Source organism: Melospiza melodia, chromosome 12 (genome assembly GCF_035770615.1).
Source record: "Melospiza melodia melodia isolate bMelMel2 chromosome 12, bMelMel2.pri, whole genome shotgun sequence".
In the NCBI taxonomy this organism is placed as follows: domain Eukaryota; kingdom Metazoa; phylum Chordata; class Aves; order Passeriformes; family Passerellidae; genus Melospiza; species Melospiza melodia.
This window is the reverse complement of record NC_086205.1, coordinates 18,343,032-18,363,889: the sequence shown is the minus strand read 5'-3', so window position 1 is coordinate 18,363,889 and position 20,858 is coordinate 18,343,032. Positions and strand designations below refer to the sequence as shown.

General features: G+C 44.9%; 1 protein-coding gene across 6 annotated transcripts in view; it reads left to right on the top strand.

Annotated features, from left to right (window-relative positions):
- LPP (LIM domain containing preferred translocation partner in lipoma) overlaps positions 1-20,858 on the top strand; it is a 331,785-nt gene that overhangs the window by 106,701 nt on the left and 204,226 nt on the right. For all 6 annotated transcript variants that reach the window (XM_063167037.1, XM_063167041.1, XM_063167039.1 and 3 more), the window contains one exon: positions 10,399-10,600. In XM_063167037.1, the coding sequence (XP_063023107.1) occupies positions 10,408-10,600 (193 nt within the window). In that variant the 5' untranslated portion in view covers positions 10,399-10,407. The remainder of the gene's footprint in view (positions 1-10,398; positions 10,601-20,858) is intronic.

The window sequence follows — 20,858 nt, the reverse complement described above, 5'->3', positions numbered from 1 at the left end:
TTTCTTTGGGAAAATAGTGTAACACTAGTACAAGTCACCAGGTAGAAAGGGATTCTTCATTTAGGAGGTTTTCCAGGACAAAGCCACAGCAAGCCTTACCTAGAGTTGGTGATAATTTAGTCTCCTGCTAAAAGCAGAACTTGGTAGCCTGCAGAGATCCTCTGTCTTTCCTGACAGTACTGCAGGCTTTCAGCTTCTTTAAGGAGGAAGCAATTTGAACCTTTATTTTTGCTTTGTGTTGCAGAAGGGAGACAATAAAGTGCTTGTGTGTTGCTGATGTCAAGTCACCTGTTGTCATGAAACTCAAGAGAAATGTAGTCTTTTTTCTGCCTGTTTATACAAAGAGTTTTGTCCACTTTCTTACAGTTTTCATACACTCAAATATCTTGCTTCCTTTAGCAATCTCTCTGCAACATCAATTTCCAGTCATCTGGCATCTATCACTCTTTTGTGTTTTAAGATACAAGATTTGCCATAGGAAAAAGGATTATTTGCAAAGTGCTATAACCTGAGCTACCAAAACCAAGACACAGCTTGGTGCAAGGCTCAGGAAAATGTCATCCAGGGATTTGTGGTGCCTGAAGCTGTGACTTCCAGGATGGCTTGGGATCTGAGGGAGGAAAAGTTAAGTGGATCATCTGGGAGGAAGAGAACCTGGGATTAAAGATTTTGATCTTGGACACTGTTCCTGCCCATGAATTGATTTAATTGCTTGATTTTTAGGCAGTACAGTGTCAAAGTCTGGATTGTACTGCCAGCTCCATGAGCTGTCGGAAGGTTATGGTGGTGACAGACCCACACATGCTTCCTTCCTGAGTGGAGCCTGTTCTGTGCCTGTGTTCTGAGCTGCAACTCCTTTTCCATTCACAGAAATCCTCTTGATGGCTTGGGGTTCAGACTGCCAGTAGCAGATGTGTGTTCTTCCAGGTGAGGCAGCATCTGACTCTTCCTGCAATCACAGTGTTTTACAAGAGGAGTGAGGTGCAGGGAGCCCCATCATAAATACAAACCCCAGCTACACCCAGCCTTGCTGGGTACGACCTCAAACTCAGCACTTTTTCCTTGTTCACTCTATCAGTTTCCCACTGAGCTCATATCCCTGCTGTTTCTCCCCAGGCTGAGCCACACACACTGCTCTGCAGAGCTAATACAATTATCTGTGTGTCAATATGCTGCCATGGTCCCATTTGGTCCCACTGGGGTCTTGTTGATATCTCACAGCTGAGCTGTGTGTTAGTTCTGCACAATTCCTCCTTGTTTACAGCCAGCATCAGCATCCAAAGTACCTGAGTTTGTTCCAACAGCCTTAACCTTGCCAGTTCTTGTTGTCCTGTTTTCGTTCCACTTAAGTGGGACTCTTGATATTCCTGATTTCAGTACATCTCCATCACCTGGGAAGTCCAGTCCCTTAATAATTTTATTTGATGGATAAGCTCTGTGTTGCTTGGCAGTCCCTTGCTGAAGTAGGAAGCCAAGCACTGAGCTGTGCTATAGGCAAGACATTGAATACACAGAAGGAATAAAGGCAGCTTTTTTTGGCAGAGAAGTCTTGAAAATAAATTGTATGCAGGAAAATAGTATTTGTGTAAGGGAGCTCATGATCTGAAACTCCCAGAATAACCTTTCTGCATCATTCCTGGTTTTGCTGTCTCTTTTAATAAATTCCTCTCTTATTTTACATACAAATTTCTGAAACATGCATCTCAAACTTCTTTGTGGTACAGCAACATCCTCAAAAATGTGTAGGTCAAGTTATCAGGGGAAGAGACTATAACAATTGGAAGAAATCTGGCTAGCTCGGAGCTACCTCCTGGCTTAGGTCCTTAGGTTCAGGAATAAAATGTATTTGAGTAAGCCAGCAGGTCTGCCTTCTCTGTTACAATTGCCTTGGGGTTTGTTGTGACCACAAGTAGCTGTGGCCTTGGATTGGTGTTTTATCCAATATGGTTATGTTTGGAGTAGCTGAGGATTGTCTCATGCCACAGAAGCCAAGAATCAGCTTGCTCTCTGGTGAAATTGCAATGCAGTCATTAGAGTTGTATTAGATTAGATAGATCTATCTATCTCCAGGGAGCCAGTATGATCTCTTTGTTTCAGTTCACACAGACAAGTCAAGTTCAATTTATTGGGATTTTAAAGCCTAGTTTGTCATCTGACACCAGGATGTGACATGGCTGTAAAAGGAAGATCTCATTCATCAGCTTTTATGCATGTGTTTTGCAGCAGCAGCCAAATTCAAATAGCCAGCATCTAATCCCAAAACTCCTAATGCAATTATATTGGGAAAGAAAAGAAGTTTTATGTTTAGTTTGCCCTTCTACCTTTTCCACTACTGAAGCTGATACAAGAAAAATGAACAAAGAGGGAAATCTAAGGATGGATTCTTGTTTGATATCATAATTCTCCCAGAGGCAAGGTTTTGAAGTAGGAATGATTGCAGCATTGGGTTGATATCTGATGAACTATTTTCATGATGACATTAACGTTTGTCAAGCATCTTTGTACCAGAGAGACTGTTCTTTACCATCACACCTTTGCAGTTTCCGCTGCACACTTGCTGTCTTTCTTTTATGTCTCAGTAATACTGTAGAACTTGTAGTGATTAAGAGTGTAAAACGAAAGTCACATCTCAAACTGGCATGGATCTGGTGAAAAATAGATGAACTGTGGATGCAGCTAGGGGAAAAAAGTTACTTTTCAGGTATTGGTTATTAAAAGAATGGGCACAAGCTCTGTTCATTTGCAAATTATTGCAACTAGAAAATAAGGAATATAATGTTGCATTGCCAGTAGGTGATATTGCTGGCATCTCTGAAGTGGAATACAATATATTGCTGCAAACTGGAAGGAGCTGGTGAGTCTCTCAAAGGCAGGGAGGCAGTGCAGAGAGGCCTTGATAAATTAGAGGATAGAGCAGTCACCAGCTATAGGAAGTTCAGCAAGAAGAAGTGCCAGATTCTGCATCTGGAATGGGGCAACCCTGGATGGATGGATGGATGGACGGACGGACGGGGAATGAGAGCTTAGAGAGCAGTGCCATGGAAAGGGACCTGGGGGTCCTGGTTGGTGGCAAGTTGAACATGAGCCAGCATTCCCTGGCAGCCAGGAGGGCCAAGTGTGTCCTGGGGGTTCACCAGCCAGGCAAGGGAGGGGATTGTCCTGCTGTGCTCTGCACTGGGCTGGCCCCATACTGAATATTGTGGACAGTTTTGGGCACCACAATGTAAGAAAGACATGAAACTATTGGAGAGTGTCCAAAGGAGGGTGATGAAGATGGGGAAGGGCCTTGAGGGGAGGCTGTGTGAGGAGCAGCTGAGGGACTGGGTCTGTTCAGCCTGGAGGAGACTGAGGGGAGACCTCACTGCAGCCACAGCTTCCTCCTGAGGGGAAGAGGAGGGGCAGGCCCTGATCTGTGCTCTGTGGTGACTATGACAGGAGCCAAGGGAATGGCCTGAGAGTTAGTAGAGGTTTAATTGGATGTTAGGAAAAGGTTCTGTCCCCAGAGGGTGGTTGGGCTGGAACAGGCTGCTCAGGGAAGGGGTCATAGCACCAGCCTGGCAGGGCTCAAGAAGAGTTTGGACAAAGCTCTCAGGCACGTGGTGTGACTCTTGGGGATGCTGCTGTGCAGGGCCAGGAGCTGGACTTGATGGTCCTTGTGGTCCCTTCCAACTCAGCAGGTTTGTGATTCTTGAAACCCTTATGACTGCAGACAAAGTCACAGCTGTCAGTCTGGGGTTTTTGAGTCACAAAATAATTGATTTTGACCCCTCAAGGGATCTCTGGATGTCATCTGGGCCAACCACTTCCTCATACCTGGGTGCACTTGGAATTTAAGTGGTCTTCAGGAGGATCCCATGGAAGTTTGATTGAAGCTGTTAAAACCAGAATGAAATATTACCAGATTATATTCTTTGAGGAATAATTCATCAGAGCTCTAACTAGGTTTCTTTTTCCTTTAATTCCTCTGATTACATTAATGATGTCCCATAGCAGGAAATAGGTAAATGCTCTCAGTCCTGTTTAACTGAGGTGTCTTGGATTTCATTTACTCATTTATTTATTTTACTTTGAGGGAATTGGGATGAAGATACAAAACCTTGCCTTATCCAGGCAATTGAAATAAACTGTGAATCTGAGAGGCAGATTTGAACTTGCTCTAGCTGATACCTGCTATGAAAGACTACAGTAAAGCATTAGGAACTGTGCATAAACCATGTAAAATGGATGCAAGCAAAGAAGCCTGATCTTGAGGAGGTATTTGCCACAAGAACTTGGAGTCCACCTGTGTTGAGTTTGCCTAGGGTCAGGAGGGCAGTCACTGGAGGGTGATGGTGTTTTCCATTCCTCTTCATCACCCCTCAGAGTCTCGTGGTGGCTCTGTTGACTCTTAGAGCTTCACTGCTCACTGGTGGTAGAGGTCACACCAGCACCATGCACAGGATTCCCAGTGATCAAGGTTGTTCCTGAAACTTCATGATGAAGGTCAGGACTCGGTTGGGGGGGGATTTGAGGGATGAGCGTTATTGGGCTGGTTAATATTGCAGGAGTTAAATTTGGTTAGAGATGTTGTGCAGATCAGCAATGATTAAGGGAAGGCTTAATTCCCAAGGACTCCCAATTCCCCAAATCACATAAATTGCCATATGATGTAAAATTGATGAAAATAAGTAGTACCATATGGGAAAAGCATCCCAGGAGAACTTGTGCTGAATTTAAGTACCTATGGCACTTCCTATGTTTGGTTAAAGACCTCTAATAAAACCTGAATTTTGACATTATACCCTCTTTTGAAGGCCACAAGAAGTACAAGAGCATGGCTAGAGATCATGTGCCATAAATGAAGAAATAAATTTATTTAACCTTCAGAGGGGACCAGTGCCAAGAAAAACAAGCAGCTTTGGGAGTTTGTAAAGAGCAAATCTCTCTGGTCAGCCTCAGCCACTGCATTTGACTAATTAGAAGATTGGAGGTGAAAAGGACAAAGCAAAGGACTCTATTTTAGCAGGGCATTTGAGGTTTGTGATTTGGGGAATTTCAGGCAGAAAAGTGAAGACAAATCAGCTTAGAGGAGAGACATCCAGATATGCAGGTTGCAGCTCCAACAGAAAGGGACAACGGGTGGCATGATTTTTTGCATTGTGAAGGATGTCCCCTTTGTTTAGTTCCAGAGCCGTTCTTTAAAATTCATTTGGAAGGTGATGTAAAGTCAAAACTTTTCTCTTGGAGTCCTCTTACTTGGATGGAAGAGAAGAAGGAGTGGGGAGGATGCAGTTTGCCTTTCTGCACTTAGAGACAAACTCAAGTTATCACGGGAAGGTGATGCTTGTATTGTGTATCAGAGAAAAGCCCCAACACAACTTTCAGTTGCATCTACTGGCAACAAACAAGGTCCTAATTCCCTGTATCTGATCAATCTCTTGGCCTTAGGAGTAATGGTTCACTGTGCATGGGTGATACTAAGACAGAACATCATAGACCTACATGAAGGCAGTGAATTTAGGGAGGCGTGGGATGGAAGGCAGAGCAGACAGTCTGTAAGCACAGACGGTTGTTGCTCATTTTTTGTTAAATACTGTTGCTACCCGCTACGAAGCATTAGCTTAATTAACTCAGGGACAAAATCTTCTGTCTTGGCGAAGTCCATCAACATCCAAGGAGTGTTTGGTCCATGTTACAAATATGAAAATGAAATGGAGATTTATTTGGGTACAGTCTAATCACAGAAAAGCCAGCCTGTCTCAGAGATGAATGTACGTACCATTTCAAAAGTAGACAAATTGGTACTCTACCCTTCCATTGCTTATCACATATAAGGAGAAATTGACTTGAAACCCTCAGTTTTTTACCTTCGCTTCTCAAAGGTGAATGACATCCTGTAATTAAAAGCAAAAACAAGCTCTTATGCCCACACATTTGAAAAAAGAAAAAGGCAGTGAAAAACCCTTGTCAGGCTGTTATTACTGCATGGTATTATCTGCTATTGATATTCCTGGTCTGACATTTTTAGATAATGCGGTCTCAGCTTGGGATTCGTGGATTCCAGTTCCTCTGCTGTGGTGTATTCTTTCATGGTTAGAATTTTCTGAACTTACAGCATTAAGATCCTCCTAATGATAGAACCAGAGCCCACTGTTTGCCTTATTTATGCAGTGTGATTTCACTCTTCGCTCTTAATGCTATTTATCATGGTTAGTCTGGTCTTATCCTCTGCCTCCAAAAGTAGGTGATGACTAATGCTTCCAAGGAAGGAAGGATAACAGAACCTCAGGCGTCCACAGCTGATTTCAGTCAGGTTTTTGTTTTTGATATTATTCATCATTTTACCTCTTCTATTTTAAGTTACTGTTCTTAAAAATGGTCTTATGCCATCAGCCACCATTTTAGAAAAGGTAGTTGGAAAATTGAAGAATGTTCTGAGTAAATATACATGAAAGAATCAAGAGAAATCTGCCCTTTACAGGGAGTTTAATTGATACTTAATTTAAATGCTTTGGTTTGATTTCAGCAATGATCTGGCTGCATTCTGAAAGGATCTACGTAAGGAAGAGAGGCAAATCTGTAATGCAGATGACTAGAGCATAACAAAATGCAATGGTTGAAAGTGGATCTAGCTAAATTTTAAGCCAGACATAAAGAAGAAGCTGTGATTATGGTGCTTAATTTTTTGTCCAAACAATGTACCTAATGCTGTGTTGGGTTCTCCAGCACTTGCATTGTTTCAATTGAGGGTACATATGCTTTATAACAAATAATCTTTAGCTCAGCTGAAGCTTTGCAGAGTGGTGATCTGGGATGGTTCAGGGTTAGTCAAGATGATCAATGAGAGGCTTTCAAACAGTGACACAGAGAAGATTTAAGGGATTTTCTGGCGGGGATGAGGCAGTGAATTTGGGAAGGGGGTGTTGCCAGAGTGGTCAGTGAGGAAGGAGTCACAGAAAAAGCCTGTGGCAGTCAGATTGGGAACGGAGCTGTGAGCTGTGCATGACCAAGGATGGCTGAGGGAGGGTGGCAGGCAGACGTGCAGAAGGCTTCGGCCAAGGCAGAGGTGTGGCACTGACAGAGGAGCAAGAGGTGTCTGTCCCTCTGGGAGCATTCCCAGGGACATGGGCTCTGCTGACAAAGGCTTTTCCAGCCTTGCTGCCTTAACTGTTGCGTGCCTGGATCTACCGAGGTTTGCCAGGAAGGGGCTCAATGAATACAAACAGTGCCTGACAAATTTCTTGCTTGCAGCAGAAATGTGGGGGCAGCTGTAGATTTAATCTGTAGGTTAGCATTGCAGTGAAAAATAACTTTTAGTGGAAGATGATAGCTCAAAAGTGAAAGGTGTGTTTGCTGGCTGTGTTGCTGGCTAGGCAGAAAAGCTCTGCTGTTACCTATTGGGTGTTCCTGTCCAAGTGCAGGCACCACAGTGACACTCAAGCTGTGACGTGGGTAAGAGTAAGTTTAGAGTAAGGGAATTAGGCCCTAGTTTTCCTATGCTATTTTGGTTCATTTTGCACATCACAAATGTTCTGCTCCAAAGAGGCTCCTGATGGAAAACCAGGCAGTATTGCAAGGAGTGGAGAGAGAGCACTGGTGACTCTGGATTAGCCATGGTGCTCCAGCATGGAGAAGTCTGCTGAAAGGTGGGCTGTGCTTGTCTGCAAGCCACTGTCCCATACAGTTTTCCTTGCTTTTGGCCTTTTACCAGCCAAAATGGAGGGAAAATAATAGCAAGCTCAGAAGTTTACCTTCAGCTTTTCAAAAGAAATTAATTCATTTTCTTTTTCTGTGATCTTGCGGAGTAGTTAGGCTAAATTTAATTGAGTCTGGGTAGCTGAGGCTCAAACAGATGAGGAAAAGGGAACTTGCTGAAAACACTGTCAGGGCACAGATAGCAAAAACGAGTGGCAGTAAATGCTTAACAGAAAATGAGATGGGGAGAAAGAGGAAGAGAAAAGGCTAATGGGGAAACAATTAGAAAATACCACCATGGCCAAAACAAAGGCGTTAGAGGTTAGCTGAGAGGGAGCTGTGTGCCAGCTTGCAGTCAGCAGCTGAGTTACAGCACTGTGGTCTCCCTGCTCCCAAGCTGTCCATAGGAGCAGTCTGCTTTATAAGCTCATTTGTTGAAATTCTCTCATTGTCTTCAGTCGTGCTCAGTGCTGTGCAACATTGCTTCTGGAGCAGATATTCTTGGTTTGTGCATCACACAACCCATCCCTGTCATCAGCCCAGCAGACCATGAGGGTTCAGTGGTACCAAGGCATGCTGCCTCGGGGTTGTTAAGGAACATTCCAGAACAGGAATGGTGATAATCTAGTCAGTAATGGGATTTTTTTTCTTTAGCTTTGAATCAGCATGGAGTTAATGTCCAGGGTCTGAGGGTGCTTCATTGTAGCAGGAGGCTCTTTCATATTGGATGTCAAGCCAGAGGCTGAAAACCTGTCAGAATTAAACTCCAGGATGCTTTTAGGGTAAGGTACAGTCATCTTTGGATGTAATAACTCTGCAGAGTGCAGGCTCGTCCTGTTTAGCTCTTAAGGCTGACTGCCCTCATTGCTTTCTGCTCTTAAGACCTAGATAGTTGTCTGAGTTTTATTGCTGCTTTTACGGTTTTGAAGGATGTAGGAGGAGGAGGCAGCAGTGCAGGTGAATCTTACTGCAGGAGTGGCAGTCATTTTCCAGGTCCATAGGGGCTGCTGCTGGTGCTGGGAAGGGCCTGGCAGTGGGACCGTGGTTTGTGTGCCCAACCAGATCCATTGGGACTGGTCTCCTCTCCTGCCCTGTGGGGAGGACCTGCCTTTCACTTCTTGCTTTCAGAATGATGCTCTGCACTCTTACTGTGGGTTGGACAGCAGCCCTGTGAGGGAGAAAAGTCGTGTCCTTGGAGCTCAGCCTTGGATCCATCTCCGGACTGCTCCTGCCATGCTCCTGTCTGCCTCATTTCTAGGCAGCTCCAGTGCCTTTCTTTCACTGGTATTGGATGCCTAGTGCAGCAGGTTCACTTACTGGTGGTAGGAATTGTGAAACCACTGTCTGCACATCGAGCAGTCAGGCTGCATGGCCAGGAAGAGACAGAAGTGTTGGGACTGGTGCTTGGCCCCTGCCAGTTCCTCTCTCACGCAAGGAGTGATGCAGGTGGAAGATGATCAGAAATTGTAACCTCCTAGTGTTGGGTCAGACATTGGGGCTTAAAGTCGAAATTACTCCTCAAGCAGGAAGCTGTTTTTTGAAGTAAATTTCCTGGTAGGAATAAGCACACTTGTGTATCCATCAGTTTTAACAGTCATTGCTCTTAGCTGGAGGTGCTCACCTTGCACTACCATGTGGAGATCTTGCTCCTATCTCTGGCACTGATCCTTTTCCATGATGAAATCAAATCTTTGCTGATGGGGTCACAGGTTTTGGTAGCCTTAAGGGGTTCTGACACCAAAGCAGTGCATGGGCAGGAGCAACAGGGTGCTCAAGAGCTGCAAAATTAGCACTGACTTTTGTCTGTGTGGGATCTTCATTTCTCCATCAAATCTCAAATCCAGCTCCATTGGACCATCTGATGGTACAGCAGAACTATCATGGCTACCCAGCTAGTGTGGTTTGTGTGTGGTGAAAAACACTTGTTCATTGCAATTAACAGGATTTTTATGGGCAGCATTTTCAGCAGCATCCGAACCCAGTTCTCAAAAGTGATGTAGGCTTTTAAGAGGCCAAAGCCAAGATTTTCATAAATAAGTAATGATTTGGGCTGCCTCTGTTTTTTGTTACACAAGTCTAAAAGGAGTCTGGTTGTCAGGGGTTGTGAGATTCTGGCATTTATTCAAAATTGACATGCTTTTAAAATGTCTTAAGCTGGGCATTCAGAAATGGAGGCATCAAGAATGATTAGCTACTTCTGAAATCTGTTTTCTTAAAAGTCTGAATGAAAATCACTGGGGCATGGGGTCCTAAATGACATGTGAAAAAGTGCTAAAAGTGTATTTTGGAAGTGTGTGTGCCTGTCTGTGACTAGACTTGTCCCCGGAGCACCTGCACTGTTGTACATTAATGTACTCAAAAAGGCCTAACAGGGAAAGGCAAATACATCACTACTGTACTGAATGCAGGGTGGGATTGATGGGCTGCTTCAGGGTATCAGCCTGTTTCTGCTCTGGTTTGAAGAGGAAAATAGCAATGATTATTGCAGGTACCAACAATAGCCTGATCAGTAATTCTGACCTGCTGGGGAGAGAAAGACAAATTTGCATCTCAAGTCCTATGTATTAGGAACAACATATTTAAAGTTAAGCATGCACCAGTTAAACATATTTTGAAGGGTTTTGTAGGATTGATTTAATAAACCAGAAAAATAGTAGGATTGCAGCTGTTATTTCCCCAGCCTAAACTCCTAATGTGTGTGTGACTCTCTTTGTGTCTCCTCAGACCTGAAGCATGTCCCACCCATCCTGGCTGCCCCCCAAGAGTACCAACGAGCCTGTTGGCCACGTTGCTGCAAGGATGGAGACCACACACACCTTTGGCACTCCCAGCATCTCCGTGTCCACCCAGCAGACCCCAAAGAAGTTTGCACCTGTGGTCGCCCCCAAACCAAAGTACAACCCATACAAGCAACCAGGAGGTGATGGTGAGTATTTATTTTCTAGGAAGGAACCACAACTGCCTCATTCAGAGGAACTGACTGCAAGGCTGTTCTAGATTTGCTCTTTGTTGGTGAGTTTGTGAGAGCCTCCCTTTCTCAGGTCATTCAAATCAAGAAGGAGGTGAAGGCATCTCCTCCCCTTGCTCTGGCTAGCTGCCTTCCTGGAAGTGCAGGGCTGTGGGGGGACATGGGGACAGATCTTTCTCAGTTCTAGCTGAAAGCAGATGTCCCATGGCCAGGACTGGTACTTTTCAAGGCATTTTGCTTGCTTGGTCCCTGCTGACACATAATGATTCAAGGAGCTTGGGCTCAAGCAACCCTTTTCATTATTGGCTCTTTCACGCTTGCACAGGGGAGTGCTTTACAAACAAGGGGTTGATCTGTGGAATGTGAGTATAATTGGGAGTGGTAGGGCATAAATTTGGCCAGTAAGTCTGGAAGTGTTTTCTCTCCAGTCTGCTGGATGGATTGTCTTAGTTCAGTTTAGTTTTAGTTCTTTTCCTCTACTATGGAACCCTCTTGAATATGAAATAATTGGGAAAGTATTTGTATGGCCATTGCAATGGTCTCTGGAGCTGTTATGTCAGCAAAACAAATGCCTGCCAGTCACTGTGTGTCAGCCTCCCTCTACTTCTTGCTGTGAAAGTCCTCTCCAGATGAAGTTGAGCAGCAAGGGTGGGATTTGGGTTCCTGGCTTGTGGACACACAGAGGGGAGTGAGTTTCCAGGAGCAGGAGTGCATGGCTGGGAGCATCCCTGGAACTTGCAACTGGAAACCTGCAAATTGGTGCACCTGGGATGCCCCTGGCTGACAATGGAGAGCTTGTGATGGAACTGCATCAGAAACAAGTGAAGGCCAAAGATTTTAGGAGAGAGTGGTAGCTATTCTGGCCAAGCAGGACATTTCTATTTCTTGTGATTTACTGTAGATAGAAATGGGGGGAAGTTCTTCCCCTCCTCCTCTCCAGCCTTTCTCCAAAGAAAAGCTCAGCTGTATTCAAGAAAATGGCCAAACCAGCTTTTGTATTTGGTTTGGGATGCTCTACATTGTTCCTTCACCGCTTTTTCCTCTTTTATGTTGAGTACAATAAGATAAATATCACCTGTATATTTTTTCCTCTTTCTGCTCTATCTTTTGGAAGCATATACGTTTTCAGGAACACTACAGAGTGATGGAAAAGAGAAAGAAAAACAAAGCAGCATATTAAATCTTACACTTGAGTGATTTTCTAAAGTTAAGGACATTTTATAGGAAAGTTGGAAAAGCCTGATGAGTGTTTTGGGTATTTTTTGTCTGTCGCTCTAACTTCGGAGAATTCAGAACAAAAAAAGAAAATGTGTTGGAGGGGGAGAAGCGAAGTCATATGCACCTGTTCTGCTGCCTTCCATAACAAAACTTAGTGAGAAATAGGAAGGGAAAGACATTTGGAATTTAAAAAGTAAAAAATAATCCATTTCTAAAATGCAAAGAAAATGTCACCATCAAGTCAAGTGGAAATTCTTATTTTTCTAATTCTCTTGCAATTAAAAATAATAATGGAATATGGCCCTTTTTTTCCTAGGAAATCTGTTCTTGATCAGTCAGGATTTTTTTGTGTGAAAAAGGTCAGTATGTCTTAATTGTCAGTGTTTTAGTGATTGTAGGTCTAATTGTATGTGGCTCAGGAACATTATCACCTTCTAAAAAAGTCCTGTGTTTCTTGCCATTTGTGGAAGGAAGTTTTCCCAAGGAGCAGAACAGGCACTGCAGGCTGAGAAGGGGAGACAAGGCACTCAAACATTTCTCATTGTTCCTGGTCAGTCAGGCATTGCTGGGTCTGCTGGGAACCAGGAGACACTCGGGAGCTCCCAGGGGACTCTGTCAGTGCCAGTCCCTTGCCTTGTCTGACACTGGGCTTTTAGAGATCCCATCATTATCTGACAGGCCTGGAAGAGCTGAGGCTTGGCCAAGACCTGGTCAGAGGTAGGCTTAGTGATGTGACAACATGCCTGCAGCTTCAGCTAATCCTCTTGCAGAAGGTGACATGCTGCTGGTTGCTGTCAGCAGCCCGTGCAAAGCCATTACCATCCATATATAACCCTGAGAACATGAGGCTTCTGGGATCTGCCAGGCAAGGGCTGGGGTGAGAAATAGCTAGCCCAATGTACTTCCTTCACTTGCTACAGCTCCCTTCTCTCTTCCAGGCTCCCTAATTGTTTTTTCAATGACGTCCCTGATTTCTGCAGCAATAATTCAGCCTGGGAGATGGCTCCAGGCCCCACTGGTTCCCTGCTTACAGGGGCACTGCCATTTTGCCTCAGTTTGTCCTCTGTTGGACACAGATTTTCCCACCTGATTAGCTGTGAGTCTGTAGGTAGGGGAGTGGCAGCTTCCCCTCAAACCCCAGTGTGTTTTCATCCCTCCTACCCTGCCAAAGCTGCTTAACTGGAGGCCCATGGGCTTCCCATGCATCCTTCTGCTGGAGATGATAGGAGCAACAGCACTGCTCTGGGCAAGGGTTGTCCTGCTGCTATTGTTGGTCAAGAAGTGGCCGTGCTCCTCACAGCCTTGGCTGCCCCAGCAGGGTCACTGGAATTGGCTCCCTGCAGCCTTTGTAGTTCTGGAATCTCGCTGGGAGACTGGCAAATTCTGTTCCTGGTAATTTCTTCAGCTCATTGCTGTTAATGTTTAGGATGTGCATCCTCTGGCCTTGTGGTTCTTATTATTATTTTGTAGGTGTGTTGCTTGTATGTAGAGGGTCTGTTCAGCTGATCACATTAGTGGTTTTATTTCTTGATCATATTGAAGGCAGAGGGGAAAGACACTGGAGTGAAAGACTGTGGAGCAGGTGCTGTGTGTACCCCCTTCTCCCTCCCATCTCCTACCAAAGCATTTCCTTAGTGTCACCTTGACTTCAGTTTTACTTTTTATTTCCTGATACCTGCACAAAACTCAGCCAGAAGGTGCTGATTAAAAGCTGCTTAATGGAACTTTAACAGAAGGTTAGAAATGGTTACATGACTGAAACAAAATGAAATGGCAGCAGCCAACAGTTTATAAACAGGAACATTTTGCTGTGATTTGAAGCACTCAAGGCATGTGTTCAGACCACTGAAGTAGCAATTTTCGTGGTGCTGCCAGCCCCCCTCCATGCTGTTTGCCATGCTGAGTTGCTGCAGCTTGTTTCACACCAGATTTATCCACTCATCAAAGCAGAGACCATGTCTTGCTCTTGCAGGGATCTGCCTGGGGGCCCCTGGGTATGACTGCAGCAGTGGTAGAAGTAATGATCATAATGGTAATCATCATCAATAAGGCCTGAGCCCTGCTTAGCATTCTGCACAGGTCCCAGCCATGCAGGCAGGCACAGCCTGTTTGTACAGGTCCTTCCAACACCTGCTGTGGTCTGGGCTGTGTTTCTGGAGGATTCAGTGCTGCCACTCCCCAGTGTGATGCTTTGCAGGGGATTAACCTTGCCTGATCCTGGGAGGTGTGAGCAGCACAGTTCCTGGGAAGTGCTGGTGCTCATCATCTTACAGAGCTCCGTATTTACCCCCCAGAGAGAGGAGAGGAGAGCTGTTCAAGCTTGGGGAAGATGTTTATCTACAAGGTGGACAATTGTGAATTGGCAGGAAGTGTAGCTGCTGAGGAATTAGGCTGGAAATCAAAATTAAGTGTCCAGATGTCTGAGCAGTAGCTCTAAGAGTTTAACTGGGGTCTGGGGTGGTCTTTGGATGGAGCTAGATGTGTCTGAAGTTTGACAGCATCTTCTCTTCATGCTGGAGGAAGATGAGTCCTGAGATGGATGAGGCATCAACCAGCCATGGGTCCTGACAGTCTGCTTCTTATATATTTGGCTTCTTTCTCCATGCTCATGTCTTTGGTATTGCCTGCCCTCTCCCTCTTTTCCTCAGCAGACCCTGTCCAGCAGTGTGCACAATGGGTTTTGTCCTACACCAAAAATCTCTTAAAGAAACTAAGATTTTTCTTCGGAGGAGTTGGTATTAATTTTGTTTCATTTAAGAGCAGTGGATGCCCCATCATTTAAAGTGCTAAGGATCAGGTTGGACAGGGCTTTGAGCAGCCTGATTTAGTGAAAGATATTCTAGCTGATGGCAGGGGATTTGGATTGTATTATTTTTCAAGGTCTTTCCAATCCAAACCTTTCTGTGGTTGCCTTTCCTCCTTTTCCTGCCACTTACTTCTCTCTTGCTCTCCGGCTTTTAGACTTATATTAGTATTTCAGCATCTTCAACAGAGCTGGAGCCTTAGGGAAACACTGCCACACAGCTGTTTCCATCTATGCTGGGCTCAGGAAGATAGAAAGGATTTATAGCTTGCAGATGAAGCAAATTCCATCTTTGCCTTAGTTCCAGAAAATGGGGCCTCACCCTGCAGGGCAGAGTAAGGTGTCTGGTGTGGGGTGGGGTTGGTGATAGCTGATCTGCTGCCTTAGTGCCTGCTACTGTGGGGCTGGTGCTGCTGGGGTGGCACTGGGGGTTGTGTGCCAGAGCTGGGGGCTTCAGAAACGTGTAAAATCTGTTGTCAGTCAGAGGTGCTCAGAAGAGCCTGAGTCAGGGCCACTGGATGGCTTGGGAGCAGTGAGTGACAAACTTTGCAGTGTGAGTCGCCTTTTGGTTTGGATCCTTTTGGTGTGGATCCTTTTGGTTTGGATCTTGTTTTGGTAACCACAAAAGTTCTTTCCCCCCTTGGTTCCAAATGAAGCTCTGCAAGTTCAGCAGAAACATGGCTGTGCTGGAACAGGTGGAGCACAGTGCTGAGCTGGGGAGGCTCAGCTGGAGTGCAGGGCTGGGTTTCCAGTCCAGCATTCACGAGCACTGGTGCAGCTCCCTGGGGATTGAATGTACCTCCTCTGCCACTGTGTGCTGTCACTTGAAGGATGATTTCTTGGTGGTAGGGAAGAAATTGAGTCCATCCTTGCCTACCAGGAAGTGACGGAACATTGAAGGGCTCCCAGGAGGTCTCCTGCTCCTGCAAAGATGATTCTTTCCACTCCCTAAAAACCAAATCTGTCCTATTCTTGCAATGCCTGTTGTTTGTATGAACAGGACCATGTGTTTTTCTCAAGCTGCCAGAGACAGGCTGAGATGCTGCAGTGCCAGCCCTGGTTAGAAAGGGATGTTCAGCAGCATCCCTCACAGGGCACTCACTCAGTTTGTGGGGCTGCTCAGGGCTTGGAGACGCTTCTCTGTCACACTCTGGGGCTCTCAGGACATGCTTTACAAAATTAGCCATGTTAGTTTATGCTGTTGGGTACTTCTAAATTCAGTATTTATTAGTGCTGATGTCTCTCCTTCTAACTGCCATCCTTGGTGAATATACTATCTGTAGAAACATTTAACATGGATTTAATAATGGGAACTAAATGAAGGGATGAGCCTCAAAGCCATCTCCTCCTTTCTCCTTCCTTTCCTTGGGCACCTTTCAGATATGGTGAACAACAGGTCTCATGTGAAGGCCTTTGAGGTTTTAATTGCCTTTTTTAAAAACAAGTCTCCTTCAATTTACCTTGGTTGGAGGAGGGGACAAATGACTGATGAGACAAAGCAAATGAGCAGGACCAGCTCCAGGGCAAGGCTATGCCAGGGACACCAGTGTGTGTTCTTGAACCCAGCTGCTCCAGGTTTCCCAGAGCTTGACTCTCTGTGCCCTCCTCTTTTTCATGGGTGTGGAGGCTTTTGAGCACTGGTGAGTTATGTTCTGCTATGTCTGTAGGGGACTGGGGGCATGAACTATCAGGCTGTTTGTTGTTTTGCTGTTGTGTTGAGGGTTTTTTTTCCCAGGCAGATATACCTAGTGGGTTTTGTTTACAGCAGCTGCTATCAGTAGCTCTGTCTTAATTTTTGAAGCTTGGGTATGGATTTATTGGACTAGACACCATGTGTTATAGCTGTGCTGTTCCCTGCTCTGCAGTCTTTGACAGTTCATAGAAGCCAACAAGGTCCAGAGTCTATTCATTATTTGTATTGAGAGCCCTGAAAGAATAAATTCAGGCTGACCTGAAAGATTCTGTGGTTTTTTCATTTTTTTCCCCTGGTTGCCTGTGCTGGTTCTGTTCCATAGCAGGAGGAGTTCTCACCTGTGGAAGGGCTGAGAGGCAGAGGGATGTTGTACCTGCTCCTTGAAGTATCTCAGGAGCTTCTGCAGTGCTGTGCTGGTTGTTGGAGGAAGGCTGGGGTGCAGGCACAGGCAGCTGTCTCATCCATGCTCCTGTGGTGGTTTTGTGTGTGCACTGTTCAACACTAACATCAGATAATGCAATTATCCGGAATTGGACAGCTAGCAGGAGCTGGCTGTCTTGCATATGTTAGGAGTTATGCCTGTGGACCATTGCTACTGCCCAGATGAGGCATAGGAACACGTTGTTACTCCGAATTGAGTCCTGGGAGTACCAGAGTATTTGCAGTGGGATCTGCTGGTCCCTCTCTTGCTCCTCATCTCTGCCACTAGCTGAAAAAAAATCATTGATGCTTCATGGGGGAGGCAGTGTCTCAGTGGTGGGACAAGAAGATAGGCTGAGAGGTGCTCTAACACTTTTCTGGTCCCATCAGTTGCAATGGATGATGTCCCGTCCCTCACAGCACCGAGTTCATGGAGTTGAAAAATGTGGTGTGAATAGAGAGGTGACCTTGCTGTTGCAAGTCATCCTGACCACAGCCCCCATGTCAGTGCTTGTTTCTTAGAAAAAGCTGTTTTAAAGTGCATATTATAAACTTTTAAAGTCTTTCCTAATCCTTCTCTCATTTTTCTATGTGTTTCTTGTGCTGAATGAGATGCAGCAGATGAAGCAATACTTTATTCATTAGTGTTAGAACTGCATCATCCACAGGCTCTTACAAAACACAGCTGGTGGAAATGATCTTGAAACTCCAGGCCTCTTTGTGGTGGGCTTGCTACCTTCACACAAGAGCATTTAAAGCACAAGCAGAATGAGTGGGAAGGTGGGGGTCCCTAGCTGTGAACCAGTTTGGGGCACCCTTTTGGAAGTGTTAATTGATTTCTCTCGAAGGAGATTCCTCTCTCCTCTTGGTTAAGAACCGAGTGAAACCAGTTGGAAATGAGTGGTGGTTCTCATTTGTGTAAAACTGGGTTTAGACTGCCCCAAGCAGGCTGGGCCATGTTGAGGAGGGATGAGACCAAGCTGGTGCCTTTGTGCCTGGGCAGCGTTGCTCCACTCAGTAATTCTGAGTTACAGGCACAGGGAGTTTTGCCCAGCTGTCCCCAGCAGAGTGACCAGTGTCAGGACCTGGGAGTCTCACCAGTGGGAATAAACTGGCTCTGTGTGGGGCCTTCTGTCTTGTTAGCATTCATCCCAAAAGTTGTTTTGTTGGATAAGAGTGTCTGCATCTGCTTTTTTTTTTTTTTTTTTTTGACAGAGACAAATCCATAGAACTGTGTCTTGGCTTGGCTCTCAGGATGAGCATTTTCCTTTTGAAATTCCACTTCAGGGAAAGGCCTGGGAAGAATGCAGCATAAAACAAGTGCATAAAAACTGTTATTGAACTAGTATACTTATCTGTAGTTCACAAAATGTCAAGTCAAGCCACCAGGTTTTATTAAGTATTCTGACCATGTTTTGTTAGAATTACAAATATTAAATTTTCGCAGGCTCTGGAACACATTGCCTCTTATTTGGGAACTACTTGAAGTGGTGCCTAGCCTTGGGTTTCATTCTGATGAGTGAGCTTATATTTTCTTAGTTATTTGGTATCATAAAGCAAACATTGCACTTCTCAGCAGGTAGATTCTTAATTTTTTTTCTGCCCGGACTATTTTTTCTCATTTTCTTTTCTCCTGTCTGTCTGTTCTTCCAAGAGACTATATTTAATTTTTCCACTTCATTATTTCAAACATCAAATAGTGATTCATCTTAGCAGTGGCCTGTTCTGTGAACCACAATGGTTTGGGTAGAAGAAAGAAAATGGGCAAAAAAGGGAAGGGAAAAAGAGAAAGAGAAGACATTTCTGACACACTGAAATGGAAGGGAAGTATCATTTAATAACTTGAATTGCAAACGTCTGTCATCAACCATATCAAACCTTTTTTTAACAGGTAATGTTTGTCCTGTATGTAGTTTTACAGGGCTGTGGTGCCCAGTCCAAGCAAGAGAGCAATGCTAATGCAGAAATAGCTTGAATTCAAGCAGGCAGCACTTGTCCCTTTTATTTTGATCTGAAATGTTAACATCCTCCAGATGCTAGTCTGTTAAATAATAACAATTGTTATATGATAGTTAACAGTCTAGTAATTTTTTTTTGCCATTCTTCACACAATGCTGCTCTTCTACTCACTGGAAACTAACTATTGCAGTAAAGGATTATATGTATGCTTTTCCTTTTCTCTGCCTAAAGCTTTTTTATTTTGCCAGGCTGAGTCCTGCTAAATCAGAGCAGCCAGTAAATGTCTCTTGGATTATATTACAGGTTGGTGTAATAAAAAGGTTGGAAGAATGAATGAGCAACTTTTGAAGCCACAGAAGCCGTACCTGTGGCCAAAGAGCAGGCATTTCTAGCAGTGAATCCTACACAATTACAATTTGGACTAAATATACCAGGCCTGAAGTGTTTGTTGCTAAGCAAGCATGTTTAGATGGACTTGGCACAGGAGGTGAGGGTCTATGAGTAGGAGTGAGAATCCTGTGGCTTTGCTTTGCCTGGGGAGGGAGATTTTGCAGGAGATGAGCAGGGATCTGCTCTAGATCCTAATAAGCAGAAAGTTTCCTACTATCTGAAAATTCCCCTTCTGACTTCTTCTTTAACCAGCACGCACACTGCAAAGTCACAGCTGTGGAGGAAAGTGCAGGAATGCTCCAGGGGGCTCAACTGGGGATTTACCCAAACTATTTGAGGAGATGAAGTGCAAAAGACTCACATGTCTCTTCCAAGTCTTAATTCCTGTGATGACAGTGACTAAGGAAAGGTTTTGGTTTCATCTAGATATGACCCCAATCACAAAGCCGAGCCTGCTGTTGAGGGCTGGTGGGTAGAAATTGCACTGTCACAACAGCTGGCATTTGTTGTGCCAAGCATTGAATTTATGGGAAATGACATGGAGATGAGGAAGGAACCTGTGCTCTGGGTCATCTCTGTTACAAAGCCCACTTGAGAAGTTTTATCAACTGGTGTTTCTTAATACCCTGCACTGTCTGTGGTGTGAGGATGTGCCCAGGAGTCCTGCCACAGGAATTGTCCTGAGTGAGCTGGTGGGAGGAGAGGAGGCCCTCAAGAGTGTGAAAATGGTACCAGAACAGTGGGGGTAAGCACAGTCTTTTGAAAGTAGGTTTAATAGAAGAAAGTATAGAAGTTTGAAATTTATGTTATAAAAAGTGAGCATGATGAGGGTTGAATTCTTACTAAGTGGGGACTAATGGTCTCTGAGGTTGGTGGCCCCATTCTTAGAAAACCAGTTCTTCGGTTCTGAGCAAAATCAGCTTTCCTCAGCTTTTTGCCCCATGTACCCCTCAGTACAAGCTGTCAATTTGTGCTCCAAATTTCCTATCCCCTCCACTGGCTCCATCCCCTATTCTTTTTTGCAGAGGATGCAGTGCCAGGCTGTTGCTGCTTCTGCATGAGCTGGGAGCCTCTTGGGCATCCCAGTAGCTTCCCTGGGACTGCTGGACACCTACAGCTGGATCTGTTTCCAGCTGCTTTCCTTATCCACAGCAATCCATCTCAGCTCTTTGCAGAGAGACACCAAGAAAGGTGTCAGCTCACCTCTTAGCCCCTCAAGTGTTACAATGGGCTTTACAACGTGCTGTCAGACCCTTCAAGGGAACGTTCTGACCCAAACTATGCTGTGTATTTGCAAAGTTTATTTTTCAAGAAGGTAAAAAGGAGTAATCATCATTCCTAGGCCACTTCTTAGGAAGGATAAGAAAAGGAAAGTTTCTCAGTGAGGATGCAGTAACACCATTCTGGCTGTCAGAGTGAAGCACAGGAGGTAAAAGTCAATTCTTCTCCCTTCCCAGTCCTGTGATTTAAAATGTTTGAACGTGCACTTCAGAAGCTGGGGAAGTAAAAGCCCCCAGTTGTGCCTGGAGACTCTCCAAAGGCCACGGCGAGCGAAGGGGCTGCGCAGTGTTAATACAGTCCATCATTCTGTAACAAGGCCGATGTTCTTGTATGAGCCGTGTCAGGCTGTTGTCTGCACGCTGTCTTTGCTGATCACAGTAATCGGGTCATAAGAGAGGGAGAAGTAATAGCACGTCTCTTAGCAACCAGCCCCAGGAGAAAGAGAAAATTAC